Consider the following 18616-nt stretch of genomic DNA (forward strand, 5'->3'; position numbering starts at 1 on the left):
TGACACTTCATTGATGTATCCATCCAAACATCGTGACCTATCTGTTCCATTGAGGATGTTTACCAAAGACGTTCACCAAGGATAGATGGATGTTGTATTGCTGTACAGACTGTAAAAAACCTTGAGACAAATTTGTAACATTCGGCTATACATATACAATTGACATGACTTGGAAATGCACAAAAAATCTTTACATTTCCAGCTATTTAAAAAAAATGTCACCTGCATGCTATCGTAACCTCTGTAACTCCATGCTCACATTAAGGGTTTCCTGCATTGGTCTCTAAAAAATTGATCATCTCTCATAATATGAGAGAAATAAGTATCACATACAAGACTTAATGCTTTCTTTGAAAATTTGAAAACTACCGACCAAAGCTTCTTTCCAACGTTTAGCTTTAATCTCTGCTATATAAAAAATGTTAAACTGATCTTAAATAAGGTTATTTTTACTTTTAAAGCAGATTGTGGATGTTTTGGTTTCATGGGCTCTCTGTAGTTGTGTGTGGGACGTTTTTTAGGTCACATGACATACAATTCCAATTTTGGCCACTATGCTAAAACTCTTAAAATAAACTCTTAATATTACAAACATGTAACAATTAATATTATTGTGAACAGTATGTTAATTTTCTTCAATTTAACCAGTATACATAATTTCAAGTGCATTCAGATTTATTATGGGAACCATATTTAAAAACTTTTAAACACTTTCAATCTAAACTGCTGAATTCTAACCTGTGGGTTTCTGAATGTATAATTCACCAGAGCTGGTGCAACCTTGGTATCCCCACTCTCTTAAAATCTTTTCTGGGATGTCCTGCCTCACTCTCTCTCTCTCTCTCTCTCTCTCTCTCTCTCTCTCTCTCTCTCTCTCTCTCTCTCTCTCTCTCTCTCTCTCTCTCTCTCTCTCTCTCTCTCTCTCTCTCTCTCTCTCTCTCTCTCTCTCTCTCTCTCTCTCTCTCTCTCTCTCTCTCTCTCTCTCTCTCTCACATTATGTTAACAGCCTTGCAGAGCGTTGCATATCTAACATTTCTCTCTCAAACCCCAACCAGCTCTGTTCTCATCTACAAGGTAAGAACCAGCATCCTCTACAGCTGTTTTTTTTTTACATTTTCATTTAACTGTAATACTGCAGATGATGAGACAACTTTTCTTAGTATGAATCATAAATCTGATAAAGAGCCATTACAATACATTAAGCATTATTATTTCTATTGGATTCAATGACGCAGATTTCTTTTTGAGCCCCTAAAGGCTTCATGAGGTTTTACTGCAGTTACTCAGTTATTGAACTAATAAGGAAGTTAGTTGGGGACTCTGAAACAGCACGGTGAGAATAAGAGGAGGCTTTATTTTATGTGAGGATACAGAGAAGCACTGTGTGTATTACTGCCTCTTATAAAAAGTTGTTGTTCACATACAGTAAACAAAGCTCTGAACAGAGGAGCAAGAGGGGGGAATGGAAACTGGACTGAATCTCCTAGAGAGATAAACACTCATCCCCACTTCTTACATACCAATCTAAAACCGCATGCTTTTATTTCTGTACACAGAGGAGACAAACTGACCCAGTCTAAATACTGATTTCATAGTTTCAGCTTATAATAATGAGTTTGCTGATATTGGCATTTAGTTTTGTGTCTTACATGTCTGCTATAATAGATATGATGTAGTTTGTTTTATAGAGTTGATGATATTGGTTGTATGGAAAGCTAAAGTTAAGAAAATGGGTTAAATGTTTGAGCTTTAGTGTCCTGTGGTCATCTAAATGCGTTTTAAGAAGTTCTTCAACCCTGACCTTTTAGATGACCTTTCAAAGAGAAATATCCACATAGCTACGTCTAATAAAAAATCATTAATATGATTACAATATAATAAGGAGTAATGTATATGTAAAAATGTACAATACACAAATGAGCAAACAAGCAACATCTGGAACATTTTCAACAACTATTTTTAAGTAGTCATTATTATTTTAACGAACTCAATGGGATCGTTTCCCTCTTTTATGTTCTTGGTGTAGTTTACAAAAATACTATGTTAAGACTAATCCCACATGGTCATTTAACAAATCTGTTTGGACCATCATCAAAGTAAGCACAAACTATTATATAAAGATACTTATCACCTTGATCTCCAGTCTTGGAACAAACAGTAGTCACAGAAATATCTCTTCTTTGAAACTGTCAGATTATGACTACCACAGCTACATTAGACAGACTATTTCTGAGATCATAAACAACCTGTTATGGCACTGAAGGTTATATTGTTACACCTCAGGTCTTACTGTAGGTTTACCTGAAATGTACTACTGGATTGATATCGCCATGATTGTACCATAAATATGATAACCAACATTCACTGAGAATGTTTTTAACCTTACAAATGAATTTTGAATGCTCTCATACTGTTTTTATAGCAAGTAAAATGTGTTTTTTTTGGCAGAAATGATGTACGTCTTTAGGTTTTAGTTTGGAATGCAAGCTTTGAGATATTTAATGTATAATTAATTAAAAGTACTGGCATCCAACAGCTGTTACCAGTGGGTGGGTGACACTGACCATGCCCCACTTAGAATAATAGGTCAACATCAGCAAACCCATGTCTTCTGTGTAACCTACATTTTACTTCTCAACAGCTGTCATACTTTGCTTCCCAATCATTTCTAAGAGGATGTGTCAAGATATGCTGTAGCCATTTAGCTCTAAAAAATCTATTTGTCTTCTTCAGTGTCAGTAATGAATGCGTTACCTCAGTTGTTAATATTCCATAATACAAATGAGTTGAATACTAAGTGGTGAATTCACATGGGAGCATGGGAATGTATGTGTTTATGTGTACCTGTATGTCTGTTTGTGTGTGTGTGTGTGTGTGTGTGTGTGTGTGTGTGTGTGTGTGTGTGTGTGTGTGTGTGTGTGTGTGTGTGTGGCTTCATCTGCAGCTCTCGACAACAGCGAGTGGTGCTGACAAACACTGATAAAACTCACACCCGTGGAATGACTGGCATCCAAAAGTCTCCATAACACACACACGCACACACACACGCACACACACACACACAGACACACACACACACACACACACACACACACACACACACACACACACACACACACACACACACACACACACACACACACACACACAAACACAGACACACACACACACACACACACACACACACAGAGAGGGAGTTCTGCAAATGTAATGCTGTTTTTTTAATGTTTTTTTTACTTTTGAACTAAAACTAAAAAACACTTTTGTTCCAAGTAACCTTCATATCCAACCTTGCCTGGTTCCAGATCTTTGAGTCCACCCAATCCACCGTGTTCAGAGAACAAGATACATCACATCCAGAGTGTTGGTCACACTGGAGAGATTCAGCTCTCGGCTACAACGACTAACAATATCTGATTGTGTTCTAAATAAAGCACAACACTGTCATTTCAAAAGAAGAGTTATCCATTCTTCAACAGTAACAACCATTGAAACACATGATTTACACACATGTTTACAAGTGTCACACAAAAACAAACAAGGAGTACTGCTCCATTAAATTAAAGTAAATTACCAGTGAATGACTATGACATAAAGGAAAAAGTAAATACAATGCAAAATACTGTTAAAAAACTGTTAATACTTAAAGATACAACTACAACTAATATTGTCTGTTTTCTTATTAACTAAGATAAAGTAGGATAGAGTAATATATTGTAAACAGAAAATATGTCATTGTTGTGAGTTCAGCTTGTTGTGGAGTTCCTCTTCCCCCGAAATGACCAAACACAGAACAAGAAAAGAAGAAGCTTTAAGCTGCAGAAGCAGCTTAAACCCTTACGTACTGTTCATATTCTGATTTCATTCATAAATTCAGTCATTAATAAATATTTGATTAATCTTTAATAAAAGGTGAATCCTGTTGATTTATGGAGGGAAAGCATTCACAACCATTATATTGTGGCCCAGGAGAACATTTGATAGATTATGAAGAATACAACATTTTTTGAATGGTGATTTTGAATTTTAAAAAACCCGTCAAATTTGCCTCTACAAAAATGTGTATCAGCTGCACACACACAACAAAAATATGACGCAATGTGTTTCCATTTTTGTATATTCAGGGTCACATTAGGAAAAGTCCACCTAGAATAAAGTTGTGCAGGGTGATTTTACAACCTCAGTTTTAACTGAGTGGTTAATTAACATGCCAACAGGGACATTGTCTTTCATCTGACACAGTGAGATTGAAGCTCTTCACCAGCCTCTCTGACTCCTGCAGTTGTTGTCCAGTTGCATGCTTTTATGTTAATTACATAACATTGTTTAACCAATCACCGCACACCGCTGACAGCACCAGCTGTGTTGGAGCCAGATGAAATGAACTTTAATAGCTTGTTGAAAATGAAGAAAATTTGATCTTTGAAGCAGGGGCTAAATTTGGCAGGAGATATGTGTGCTATGTGTGTCATAGACTCACAAACTTCTCAATGTCATTAGACAGAGCTAAACTCAGGTGTATTTACTGTCAACATTTAATTTTTCACTCATTTTCCTAATGTGGAAATGAGGATTGCTTGCACACTGGTCACAAAAATGAACAGCTGTCTCTCTTCCAGCATCAAATGTTTGACAGTCAGCACTCACAATAATGTGGACCCTAATTTGTGCACATGAGTGGAGGATAACGTGGAACACCAGTCACTCACTTGTTGTCAGTCACACAGTGTCAGTGTTGAGCTTAACTGTAGAGGCCCACACACAAGATGATCCCAATTTAACCCTAAGGTCAAACTACCGCCAGGACAAAAATCTGATGTCGCTTACTGAATGGAAGAACAAACTTGTGATGTTGAATGATTCAGGGACCCAGAGCGCCTTAGGAGCCTCACAGTGTGCCAAGGATTGTGGATATTTATTGTTTTAAGTCTGTTGTGAGCTGCTCTGAAAAAATCTCAGGGGAATTGAAGTCACTGCCTTCAGTTGCAGTTCCTCTAATGGACACTAGAGGATGGATCCAGGAAAATATCTGACTGCACAAGACTAGATTTTAAAAGTTACTGATTTCAGAATTTAATATTGCTTCCTCTCTCTTTGGTAGAGGTTTAAAGAAAAGTTCAATAAAATTTGCATTTAATTGATTTTTTGGAGCGTCTGTGGAACAAACTGAATACACAACAGTGATATGAACTTCATATCGAACAGTTGCCTACTCATCAGAGCTTACTCGTTGAAAATGTACCTGCTGATGTTGATGAGAAATGTGAGGCAGGACTAAAACAGTAGACAATGAGCTAAAAGATAATGTGCCGTGCAGCTGAAGAAAACAGTATAGTGTGGTGATAATTCTCTGTGAGTTTGTCTCTATGAGCGACACATTTCATATCATACATAGTTAAGTTTTTGTTGTGTTTCCTCAACTTCTTATTGTTTTGTTTTGCTTTTAGTAACTTTCAAAGATGATTGTGAACAGTTAAACTTAAATGAAGCTGAAGGTGCCAAACATATGGTTGGCACCACAAATCTAATTTGCTAGCCTGTAGCAGACTAATTTTATCATGTAGCAGTAGAGTATTGTATTTTGAAAAGTCAACAGAAGACACTTTGATTCACAGCAAACAGTCCTTAAATGGGACTCTGTTTGTCTGGTTTATTCTGTGTGTCTTTGCTAAAGCTATTTTTCAAATTCAAACACAACCAAGTCTCTAAATACAGGTCATTTAAGGTGAGCCACTACTTGAAACTACATAATATTTTAGTGCATAGTACATGCATAGGGGTTGTGCAGGTTTCAAGGGCTTGGAAATCAAAGCCCCCCCCCCCCCAAAAAAAACATCTCCTATCAGAGCAGACACTTCAGTAAGGTCAGAAATCAGAGGTCTAAGAGCAGACTGACGCTCTTATAGGGTTATCCCATGAGTCATGAGAAAGTGCGTGTGTGTGAGTGTGTAAAGGTGTTAAAATGTCAAGTGATAATGGGTGACTCAGAGACAGATTAAGGGTGGAAGTAACAAAAGTGAAATGATAAATATAGACGTGTTGAAAAGCCTGCAAAAGGCATCAAAAGCCAAAATGACTCCTGTTATCTGTACTGATCCCACCCTCCCCAACAAAGAAAAATGAAGGATCCATAGTTAGAAAGTGCAATTTTAAGATCATAAGCACCTTTAAAAGACACTTTGCTTTAGTGCAACCCTCGGGACGACATGCCTGCTTTGCACACAGGATATCTAATGCCTGGATTACTACCCTAACATCAGCCTTTAGGAATCCAAAGCTGTCTGTTCATTGTTCGCTCCTTTTGTTTTGAAGTGTGTTATGAACTCTGCGGCCAGCAGGGCTCGCTAGCGGGACTTTTAATCTTGTTAAAAATAGCAAAGAACTTGGCAGAGCTCGTGTACAAGTGGTAAGATGTCGACCGTTTGTGAGAGCCACTAATGCAAATACAAACACGGTCACCTTGTCACAGTGACTCTAATCTCAGGAAAGTCCCAGAACAGATGACAAATGGGATTTAGTGTGGAGGAGAAAGCCTGCAGCCAGATTGTGAAGCTTATTTAGTATTTCTGACCACGTTTTGTTTTTTTGTTTTTTTTTACCAGCTAGTTTTTTAATCTCACATTCAGTAAAACATTCAGTTCATGACTTGTTTCAACGTGTCCTATTTTTAGAGTACCTTTTAAAGTCGATAATCACCTCTAGCTGTAGTAGTGTTCAACTATACTCTAAAATAGGCTTGCTTTATATGATGTAATTTATAGATTTACTGGCCAGTCACTTCAAAATGTCTTCTCATAATTCAGTTTTTCTGTTGACATGCATTTTCTCATTCACGTTGTTATCTTGACATTTGTGTTGTTGCCACTTCTACTACAGTCTGGCTTAACATGTCATCAGACCTCAGCTGGCGCCTCTGAGCAGCTTTCTTATCATCACACCATGTAATTGATACAGGAGAGTCACAAGATCACAACCAAGAGACATTACTCAGAGGAGGGTGCTCATGTGTGAAACACTGCAGACTATTTCTTTAACAACTTTTTCTTACTGCCCTTGTTTTTCTCTCTCTCTTTATCACCAGCAGAGAGAATTAAAGAAAAGAGAAGAGAAGCAGTCCACTCCAGGCCAGGCTGCCTCAAACACCTGACCTGAGCTCATTTCCACACAACCAGCTGCAGTTTGAATCCCAGATTTCACCTCCTCAAATCTGCCTGAGCAGCTCAGTCCAGCTCCACTCAGTCCAAACAGGCCAAGCAGCCTGCCTGAACAGTCTCCTCTCCTAACCAAACCAATCAAAATCTAACCACTCCACTGTCACCATGGAGCGCGTTCAGCACATGGCCAAGTCGGCCGTCCGCCGGGCGTCCATGATCGAAGTGAATCCTCAAGCCAAGAGGAACCTGCAAGAGCTCTTCGTCAACTTCACCCTCATCCTCATCTGCCTGCTGCTCATTTACATCATCGTCCTGCTGAGCAGCTGAGAGCAGCAGAGACTCGGCTGTACTTTGGACGAAGCTCCCCTGCCCCCCTCTTTCCCAAGGGAATGATCGAAAGTGACCCATCTTCAACAGTTTAAACTTCACTGATACTGTATGTATGTATGTATGTATATCTGCCAGCTGCTCATTCAGATTAACACCCTGCTTACTTTACAATGATTTAAGGTGATGTACAAATGACACTGGCTTCCTCCATTCAAGACATACTGTAGGACAATGTCCGCTGCTTTAGCAATGATAGGTGCAATGTGTACAACACTGAAATAAACACGTCACTGTTGTTTAACTTCCATTTCCCATGAGCCACGCTGCTTCCTGTATCCCCACCCCACGCAGCAGAAAGCAAAACATGTTGGAAAAGATTTTATTTCTATTAGTATACACTTCCTCATATGACGTGATGTGAATCGCTTTCTGTGGATGGAAGCTAAAGATTACACTATTTAAAAAAAAAACTGATAATACAATCTGCAGCTTAAACTTACATTTATGGGTAAATTATGGATTAATTCAGTAACTATAATGTAGTGTTTTGGTCACAACTGCAACAAGAAAGTATTTAGAAATCAATACATCTCAGATTCAGTTTCTCCATAGCAACGGTAATCAAAGCTCATGGGTGTTGTAGTATTCAGAGTCATCTGCCATGTCAAACTGAACACATAAAACATAATTGAAACAAAGCTAAAACAATGAGAACCGATGGCCATAATATAAACCTATGGGATTGTTACATTATGCAGATGACAAACAGATTTCCATGTTGAGTAACATTGAGGATATCATTAGAATAAAAAGCTGAAATGTGAATTCTGAGTGGGCAAACTTTCCAACTATTTAAAACTACTTAAGGGAACAGGGAATTGGAAAGTCAAATTGGACCCATCTGTTTAATCTACAATGTGTAATTTATGAGAATAGGACATATTTTGATCTAATTACTGTCAAGCTAGTTGATCATGTGACAACCTGTGAAGCCAATCATCTTGTGTTACACTCAGTGTTCCTTGGACTTATTCTTGCTTTTTATAAAAACATATTACTTGATAAAAAAAACACTTGGAGATCATTCTAAGTACTATAGGTCTATAAAGTGCATATTCAACTTTTAGGCAGCTTCCTTGCAGGTGTTTCTGAAGTTATACATAAACATTTCAGCCTTATAATGATGTAAAGTATGGACTGTTTTTGCTTTACTTTGAGGTTCAGGGGTAAAAATACATCTGTTTAGAGCGTTAAGTGAAAATAGAGAGCTTCAAACACACACCACAGATATAAGCCTGACATATACTGTGTACAATACATGCAGTTTATCATTTGTGAAGGAAAGCTTACTTTGCATGGTGTGATATCACTTAATGACCTTTTCTGTCTAAGCCATGTATGTTTTGACTAATGCTGACATTTTTTGGGTTTATGAACAATGGTGTACAAAATAAACTGTAGTCATGTTTTGAAAAGGGAATTTCAAGCCCACAATAATAATTATTAATATTATTATTACAAAACTTTAGAAAATACAATTTGCCAGCCAAAAAATGTCCAATGCTGCACATTTTAATACCTTCACTGTAAAAACAAACAAACATTGGATTATGAGTTATTGAGAGAAATTGTTTTGTCCTCTCCATGTATGTTTGGAAATTTGTACCACGTGACTTTTAAACTGTGGAACACCAAATACACTGCATGTCCATGCATAAAATAAAATAAACTGTTTTCTCGTGATGTAGATGTTGAAGAATCATTTCTGTTATTGCACATCTTTATTATGCATTTTTGGGAAACCACTGATAGTCAGTGGCTTGTACCTTTACTATACTAATTAAAATGTATCAGAAGAAAAACAACAACAAACAATCTGAACATTTGACAATTCAGCCATACAGGAGCTTAGCCAGTCTTAATGATGACAGAATATTTAAATCTATAAAGAAACACACCATAAAACTATCACCATTAACCAGGAGACCAATGAAATGCTTCAATTAAGACAACTGACTCACCTGTGCGGCTTGATGGGAGAAGAGACAACAAAGACCACAAACTCTTCAGAACTCAGAAGTCAAAAATCTCCCATTCTTCACCAGTTCAACATATTTCTTAGTTTAGTTCAGTCATAAAAATAATGTTGTCGACAATATCCCCAGTTTCTTGGCTTGTAGCAGCCCTTTACTGTGACTATTTGGTTACTTTTGCAATCTTGGAGGTGAAATGTGATTGGTTCATTTCTAAGAATTATTGGCCCACCAATCACAGAGCTCTGACATATTTTTACCTAGCAACCAGCCAATATATGATGCTGATAGGATGGGATCCAGGTGTATTTGTCCTCTTTTCTGTATCAGATTTTTCCAATACAGGTGAAAGAAGTCTTAGAAAGGTTCATTTTGAAGTTGAAACATTTAGATGAACAAAAACGTATAAGTGATACCTTTTACAAATAGATTAGATGTTAAATGTATTGTATGGAGGCTCAGAAGAGACAAATGCCACACACATGACTCTCTGAGTACATAAATCAATAAAAATGCAAGGTCAGTAATTTAAGTTAGTAACTAAAAAGCTTTATATTTGCTTCTTATCTTCCCTTGTCAGTTAACATTGGCACCAACTCTGTGATAAATGTCTAATGGATCCCAAAACATTAAATTCCCAAATTGTATAAATGCAAATCATATAATGATTATGACCATCATTCAAATGTATTATTAAACTGTGACTGCTTTTAACAATGGAGGTTTAGGATGTTCCTCTTTCTCTCTCACACACACACACGCTCGCACACAAGCATGTTGTCCTTGATCACTTTTGGGGATATGGGTTTGTTCAAGTTATTCCCAATGAACTGGTCTTAAATCTGAAATTTGTCCCCAAAAGTCGCCTATGATAGACACACACACACACACACACGCACCCACACACACTAAAAAGAGGACAACAGTTGGCAAAATCTCACAATCATAATTTTACTGTTCCATAACATACAACAGAAATTATATAAATATAAATAAATATTGTTATTGTTATAATTGTTATATATTTACCTCAAAAATGGCAAGACAGACATCATTAAATGATAAGTCACAAGGGTGATATCAATCCACTTTCAACTCAGTTCACAATACAAGCTGCAGCATGCTTATCAGCGACACATGTCCAGTTTATTTATCAAAATAGATGGGTACAGCCCAACTTATCTTTACATTTCTCTCCAGTTTGGGAAAAACTGAGTTGAAAGTGAAATGACCTGAGCCCTGGTCTGTATATCCCAACATCAAAAAACTAAAAAGACATTGAATGTTTTATGAGCTGCAGTTTCTATGGTTCACTGATGGTCAGCTGATGACAGTGTTGGAAAAAAAAAACTCCATAAGTTTCCTCTGTCAGTTTGAAACATCAGTTGATATTCCCATGAGCCTCTGTTCATGTATACATTTTGAAATGACTTTCATGAACCTTGGGGTAACGGTAGACAACTGTCATGTGATGGCAATGCCACATTCTGCTGAGACATGAAAGGAAAATATCACTCAATTTAAAAAGTCTAATTGCTTTAGGATGACTGTAATGGTGAAGGTCTCTTGCCAAGCCAGAACGCTAAAGCAAGGGCTTAAGGGGTACATACATTTCCTTATATGTGATATCTATGAGGTTAACTAAACTTATGTCACTTAAATAACAGTGGACATCACCGAGGCCAATCCAAAACAGTTTCAAAGTTATCATAAACATTATTGACTACAAACATTATAGCTGCAGATTGAAAACCCTGCGATGAAGTAAATGCTCAAGTGTCTCAAGCTGCAGTTCAGAAAATGGCCACAAGAGGCAGACAATTCTTTAATTGAGTGATATTCTCCTTTAAAACAACACTCTGGTCAGATGTGGGACAGATAAACAAATACATCAAATCAATCTACAAGTAAGCTCTGTGCAAATACATAAATTACACAACAATAAACTTTTTGACAAAAACAAATACAGGAAGACGTAATAAAAATAAACAGATAAATAAATAAATATTCTTCACTTTTGCCATTTCAAACAAGTAAACACAACTCAACTTAAAGGACCATATCAGTGTTTTTACATGTTTATTCATCCCTTTACTGAAACTTTCTCACAATAAAGTGCTTTTAATAGCTGTTTTCAAGCTTTCTCTCCTATCTCATGATCTTCCTTAGCAGATGGAGTTTGCCCAGTTGTTGGGCTGTAATCAAATGATTAAACTTCAACAGCTGGAGAAGATCATGTAATATGATGATGAAAAATGCGCCAGAACAGCTACTAAATGGACCTTGCAGTAAGCTTGTATTTCTCAACTGCTGTTTTGTTTCCAAGATAAAAAAATAAATTTTGAATGCCAACATGGACAAAAAGTGCCTTAAAGTGCTCAGAACAAATAACCATGACAACTGGGGAAAATGCATCTACAAACAAAGATCATGTGATACAACTGAAAGCTCCAGAACGCCAACTAAATTAATTTTGGTCAAGAATGGATGTTTTACATTACAGCTAGCTAACAGAAACTTTAAAGTCTCCTCAGTTTGAAAATCCATCACAGTGAATATCATTCATGCTTTTATTGCTTTCAAAACTGAGTTGAATATAATCTTGAATAAAATAAAAAAAGACATACTGTTCCCAATAATGGATTATCTATCACAAGTCACAACTAGCCGTTGCTGTCTGTATGGTAGAAAATACATTAAAAACTCTAAAACACAATAGAAAGTTTTGCATTACATTGATTTCACATGTGCAAAAACATTGGAATGGTCCTTTAAATATCACTACTGGAAAGGGCAGTCCCTCGGGATGTGCTTGGAAAACAGTTTCACGCTCGTGTCGGATCTTTTGTCCCAAACAGCATCAAGTCTTCAAAAGATAATACGAGATTGTAGAAATAATACGAAGGGGGAAATAAAAGTAGCAGTAAAATTGGATGTGATTGTGAGAGAAAATCTATTATTAAGAAATAAATAAAAAGAAACAAAAGACATTTGCATTGTCTGTTGCAGATGTCTAAGCTAAAATGTCAATATTTAACAAAGTTGAATAAATCTAATCTTCACAGTGTGCAATCAGGAACCAACTAGCTGTGGTTCAGTGTCAGGGCTTCGATCCCAGAGAGGATACCGTCATCTGTATTTATTGGTCCATTTTCCTTGCTGGGATTTTTTTGTTTTTTACATTAAAGGTTAAATATTTACAAGTAAACCATCAAATATATTGTATTGGCACTGATGACAGCCAGTAAACAGTAACTGAATCATCAATCACTAGATGTTGTATTCATGTCATAAGGAACAGGTGTTAGGACCTTTCTGTGTACTTTCATAAATCTACAGATGAAAATTGTTAATTTAGTTATTTTTTAGAGAGAGTTCAACCAATTAAGAAGTATTTACTGTCTTTCCCATGACACACATATGTCTGCTCCTGGTTTAAGGAAGTGTTTCACTCTTTGCTTTGACAAAACAGTTTGGTTCATTTTGAGAAACATGATGGATTTTCATTTTTACCCAGAGTCAAATAAGAAGATTGATATCAGTTTCACTTCTGTTCAGTCCAGTGTAGAGATAGGTTAGCGTAGTATAAAGACTGAAATCACAGGAAGATGTTAGCTTCTTTCTATCCTCTGAAAAAAAGGGACTCAGTGTTGGAAGGACAATTAAATATAAATAAAAAAACATCTACACAGCTTTCAGACTTTCCTCAGGCACACAAGGCAAACAGAACACAAGTAGACACCCCAGTACTTAAAAGGAAACATAAAATAGTCACAAAACTGTCCAATGCAAAAAGTCAGGTAACATTAGAAAAGATCTTCTTCATCCTGTTTCTCATCCGTTTCCTAAGTATTCACATCTTATTTCTTCCCTCAGATATCAGATTTATTTCCCTTCCCACATTTTCAGAAATAAGCTCATTCACTTTCTTGCCAGGAAGTGAAGATTGATGCTAAGGTAAGCTGACTGGCTGCTGGCTGTAGTTTCCCATTCACTGTCCAACATGAGAGCTGTATCAAACTTCTCATTTAACTCTCAGTAAGAAAGGAAATAAGTGTATTTCCCAAAATGTTAAGAATTCTTTAAACATATATATTTCCTCTTGCATCCCTTATCCTCCATCTTTGTAGTTCATAGATATCAAAAGACTATAATATACTTTAGTATAATTTTTTGTGAGGCCCTTTCTGGCGTTTCTATGTAGTGAAAAAGTAATCAGTTTTCTCATGAGATTCTGGGTAAGAAAGGCAAAGATGAAAGAAAAATGCACATTGTTTTGGTTCCAAAATAAGAAAATTGCACCCAAATGTAAAAATGAAGACTTTTAGTAAGTATTGAGTATGATATACCACTTAAAATGTGATATTATGAAATATCTACAGGGCTTAACAGTCTAATGCAATCCAATACAAGAGCGCAGAGGTGTTCAATATTTTTTAAGACTTTGTCAGAGAGGTGTTGATTAAATTCTTTGTGGTTTGATTGGATTGTTTAATATAACCCATGAGCAGAGTATAAACACTTCCTGAACCATTTGGGGCCTCAGTTGATTCAGAAGACGAGCATCCATTCATGCTGAAGTGCATCTGAATGTGTTTGCGGTGTTGAATGTCAGTGTCAGTGTGAGAGGAATCAAACTCTCAAACCTCATGTCCCTCTATCCACGTTTCAATAAGAAAGAAACAGAGCCTCTTTCAGGCTGATGACAACCATGCAGTTTGGAAACTGTACAGGTTACTGAATGGACTTAGTTAAAAAAATGGACAGTACACCAAAAACTGGAGATATGAGGATTTCAAGTGAGTGACAGCAGCATTATGATAGTGTTTCTGTTTTCACATGCTCTATGGTCTGCCCCACACGCAGAGACACTTAGCAAAAGAGTTCAGATACCGACATGAACTCCTACAGGTAGCTCGTAATGAAATAAAGTGTGAAGCGTTGACTAAACACTCCTTGGCATTAAAAAAAGTTCCTAGGAGTCAATGAACGTCTACATGCCACTGACAGAACTCTTTCTCTACATGTCTCCGGTCCACCGGCATCACAAACAGACCGTAGAAAAACAGTAGCTTGTTACATTATAAATACTGGAATAATAAAAATATGAGGGGTGCTTGATTCAGTTTGTCTTGATGGTTCCCCTCCTGAGACTGTTGAGGCGTCTGGAATAATAAATCAAGCGCCCCTCAGCTAGCTCAGAGATTTGAAAATGACTTTCAAACGTATACTGTATGTACACAGTCAAAGCATTGGGACAGCAAGCTAAAGTCGTTCTTCTTTTTGTTGCTGGTGTCGTTATTGTGGTGATCTGTACTGTAGTTTATTGTACTGTAGAGGCCAAAACCCAACCAGAATCAACAGCTAGGTCTATCCTTTTTTTTCCTGAATACATTATTGGTACTGCAGATGAGCCCTCAGGATGAAAGACTAAAGGCGAGTATCAAGGCAAAAGTCACTTTGTAGCACTTCCAGTCAGATTACGACTTGTAAGACACATGATGATGTATAAAGAAAGAGAAACTCATCTTATGTGGAGCTCTTAATCTACAGTATGTCAACTTTTCTTCAACACATTTACAGTACACTCGTTGAACATAGCAGTTTGTGATGTGTGAGTTAAAAAATGTTGCTGTGATCTTATGTCAAGGAAGTTTGGGAGTATTAAGACACAGTAGACTTTCTGACTAAAGGATAATGCTTAGTCTCTCCAACTTGCATCTTTTTGTGGTTCTATTGATAATCTATAATAACAATGCTAAGATCTGGGATCATGGGGACACTGCCAAGTCAGATGAGGCAAGAAACCAAGTTACTTTCCCAGTTTAATCTAGTTCAACCACATTGTCTGTAATAGCTTTTTATTTGGTGGTAAAATTGACAGTAAGCACACCCAAAATGTTGCTACTAACGGCCTCATTGAACAGGAAAACTGTGCGTGCAGTACAGGTCACAGTTCAATCAGGGAGTCTTTAAAATGCGATGAATGTTGACAACAAGGGTTTGGGTAATCATTTTACCGTTCCTCTTCATTTACTCTCCCAAATAAGTTGGACTGTTTTGTCATTAAACTGCCTGCCTGATTAAGCAATGGGAACACTGTTGTTTATATTGAGAGGAATGATGGTCAAAGCAAGTAAGACTCAAGTTGTAATAAGCTTATTTATCCTTGTATTCTGCAATTAGACAGACTAACATCTGAAATCTCTATTGGGAGTATTCTCACTCTGAATTTAAACTTCAGACTGAGGTTGAAATATAATGTTTTAACACTGCTTTAAAAGCACTGTGAAAGACAGTACTTCACAGGATTTCTAACAACTTCAATGGCTAGCGTTAGAGCTCATACAGAATGAATGTATTTCAGAACTGTAGATGATAAAAAAATATAGTGGAATGAAGAGGCAAATGAACTTTTACCATGCCATACACTATGCACACTTTCATGATGACGCACTGACAAATCAAGATTCGTACAATGCTCACCATGTAGCCCTAAGGTTGCAATCACATTAAAGTCCCATTTCTGCACATGACTGTTGGGAGTGTGGTGATTAGAAATGCACGTTTGAAATATAAGTCACCCAAATTGCTTTCAAAACCTGCAGTTTGATCGCTGTCCAACTTTAGCTCTCTGTCCCATTACTTGATTTTTTGACAGAATTGGGGTATTTTTTGCCAGTCAGAAAGAGAAGTACTGAGCGTACAGCTCCTCTTCTTTTTCTACATATTCTCTGCTTTGTCGTGTCTCCGTCCCCCTCGGGTCTGACGGTGTTCTGGCGTTTGCCTCAGGAAGGCTGAGAGGGAAGAAAAACAAAACATCTGTTAAAATGACTCTGAGGGAAACACATATAGATGCTGTGCCACATATGAACAGACATACAGACACTATGTACAATCAGATACACGTTTTTTTTTCAGAAAAAAAGATAACAAAGAACTTGTATATCGTGATTGTGGGTAGTACCAGTGTCAAAGTGTAATCAGGGAAACAGACTGTGCTCAAGGCAGTACATGCCAAACAAGCGTTACAGGACAGATACATATACACATATATATATTTGTTGTTTTCAGGGGGTTCTACATGCCGGATCCCCTCAGACTGCCTGCACTTTGCTCAAAAGATGGTGAATTGTGAGGGTATATGTGAAGGTATGTGTGGGTGGTTGGATATAACAAGATTACTGTAATTTAAACATAAAGTGCCATCCAGTGTAGCACTGAAAAAAACAGCATACTAATATATACATTTGTACAAACATAAAAATAAGTTAAATTATTAATAAATAATGCAAGATGTGCTGTGCTTTAAAGATTGGAACGGACAAAAACAGATAGAAAACTTGAACCTGAATTGAAAATAACACAAAAAACTGAACCAAAAAGCAACTAACAAAGTGTTTCTCCTCTTGAAATCAGTATTTCTGAACAAACACTCGGATTTTAAACAATTCCTTCATTCAGCTGATTTACAGCTTGCGCTCTCCAGCGGCATGACTCCCAGTGTTTTCATAATCAGCCAGCAGAACTCCTTTATCTCCTCGTATACTGTGTGTTCACTGCCCTTTTTTTAGTAGTAGAGTAGAGTATAAAAGCACAACACTGTTATCTCACACGTTTCACATTATCAATTTGCAATTTTGAGTTGCTGAATTGCTTTTAAATCAGTAATGTCTTTTCGTTGCTTCACTCGAGTCCCATTGAGACTGATTTGTGAGTGCGATGTTTCAGGGTTGACTTCTTTTACAAGCAGCAAAAAGCAGATAGAGATGACAGTGAGCACTTGCTGTATATTTCAAAGAAAATTCTGTCTGTGGTATTGCTATGATTGGAAAATGGGAAAATGTGATGGTGAGGCATAATGAATCAAAAATGGATTATATCCTCATTATTTTTCTCTGTTGACCCAGGACTAATGGCTAGACTGCAGCGTTGTGTGATACAAAATATTGGCTACAGCCTGCATTAAAATTCAAAGAGTCACAGAACAATTTCAGCCTTTAAATCATCTACTGGAATATAGTTTTGTCTTACACTAAAACATGGCAAAAAGATGAAACAGAAGAAACTACAAAGTAAAGGAAAAACAGCTACAAGTTAGAGTTGAACTTGAAGCGAAACTTTTCCCCAGAGTGCTAACAATGTGTGGGTGCATCCAAGTAAACATCACACACACACACACACACACACACACACACACACACACATACACATGGCTCTATTTCAAATCCATTTTCTAAGCTCAGTATGTCTAAACACTTCCAACTGCATTTGCATCTCACAACCAAACACAACTCAAGTCCAACTGGTGTTAAAGTCTTATTTGATTTTGTTGAGTTAATTATGCAAAGTTTGCGACTTGAAGCCTGGCTTAAGTCCAAGTCATGCAACTGATAAAGAAGAGTCAAAGTTGGCTCTTACTCTACAGGGATATAAGAACACATGCTGTGCCTTTTGAAAAGCAAAGGTAACCACCCTTAGTACATCTAACAGTCTGCGTACATCAAAGCATGGTCGCATTTATTAGCAGCTCTGGGAAAAAGGCTCCAGCAGTGGTGTTGAATCACTTTTTTCAGTCACACTTTATCTCGAAGGCAAAAAAAAAAAAAAAAGACAGACTACTGCTACTAGACTTGTCCTTTCTGTTATGCAGATGTTGTGCTTCTTTTCTCTCTACATATTGATCAGACTAGTGTCATGCATGTTGGAGCTTAAATGACGTTCATTCCCATGCAATACAGCATCAGTTCCCAAGTCTAAATGGGAAGTTTGTGTGCCATTAAAAGATAAAAAATAATTATTGAGGAGATACATTTTACAGTAGAAGCTATGTTTTGGTAATATATGCAACACACTGTAAAGAGTATCTTCTTCAGGTGGTGGCAGTTGTTCATGATTGGTTTTCATAGCAGTATTAAAAGTAAAGTAAAACTCTCCACTGAAACCCCTGGAGACAGTTTTGGTTGATGATAAGATGCTTATTGTAGAGTGAGTCTGGTTTTATAGTGGCTCCAGTGATTACATAGACAACATGATAAATTGGATGTGGCTGTAAAATCTATGCAAAATGTAACTAAGACCTCAGGACAAGTATACACA

The 18616-nt window shown here is 37.0% G+C and overlaps 2 protein-coding genes across 3 annotated transcripts in view; one reads left to right on the forward strand and one right to left on the reverse strand.

Moving 5' to 3' along the window:
• Positions 1 to 1017: 1017 nt before the first annotated feature.
• On the forward strand, positions 1018 to 9231 carry pln (phospholamban). Of its 2 annotated transcripts, none has more exons than XM_062414723.1 (2): positions 1018 to 1074; positions 7085 to 9231. In XM_062414723.1, exon 2 carries the CDS (start codon positions 7320 to 7322, stop codon positions 7479 to 7481), a length of 162 nt encoding a protein of 53 aa, XP_062270707.1. In that variant the 5' UTR covers positions 1018 to 1074; positions 7085 to 7319; the 3' UTR covers positions 7482 to 9231. The 2 variants fall into 2 exon arrangements, with proteins under 2 accessions (XP_062270707.1, XP_062270706.1); XM_062414722.1 differs by having other exon boundaries at positions 1049 to 1074; positions 7082 to 9231.
• Positions 9232 to 16199: 6968 nt separating this feature from the next.
• LOC133976433 (protein FAM184A-like) overlaps positions 16200 to 18616 on the reverse strand; it is a 44633-nt gene continuing 42216 nt past the window's right edge. Inside the window, exon 24 of the mRNA XM_062414644.1 lies at positions 16200 to 16314. Coding sequence (XP_062270628.1) covers positions 16200 to 16314 — 115 coding nt within the window. The remainder of the gene's footprint in view (positions 16315 to 18616) is intronic.

The sequence above is a fragment of the Scomber scombrus genome, chromosome 24 (genome assembly GCF_963691925.1).
Source record: "Scomber scombrus chromosome 24, fScoSco1.1, whole genome shotgun sequence".
NCBI classification, from domain to species: domain Eukaryota; kingdom Metazoa; phylum Chordata; class Actinopteri; order Scombriformes; family Scombridae; genus Scomber; species Scomber scombrus.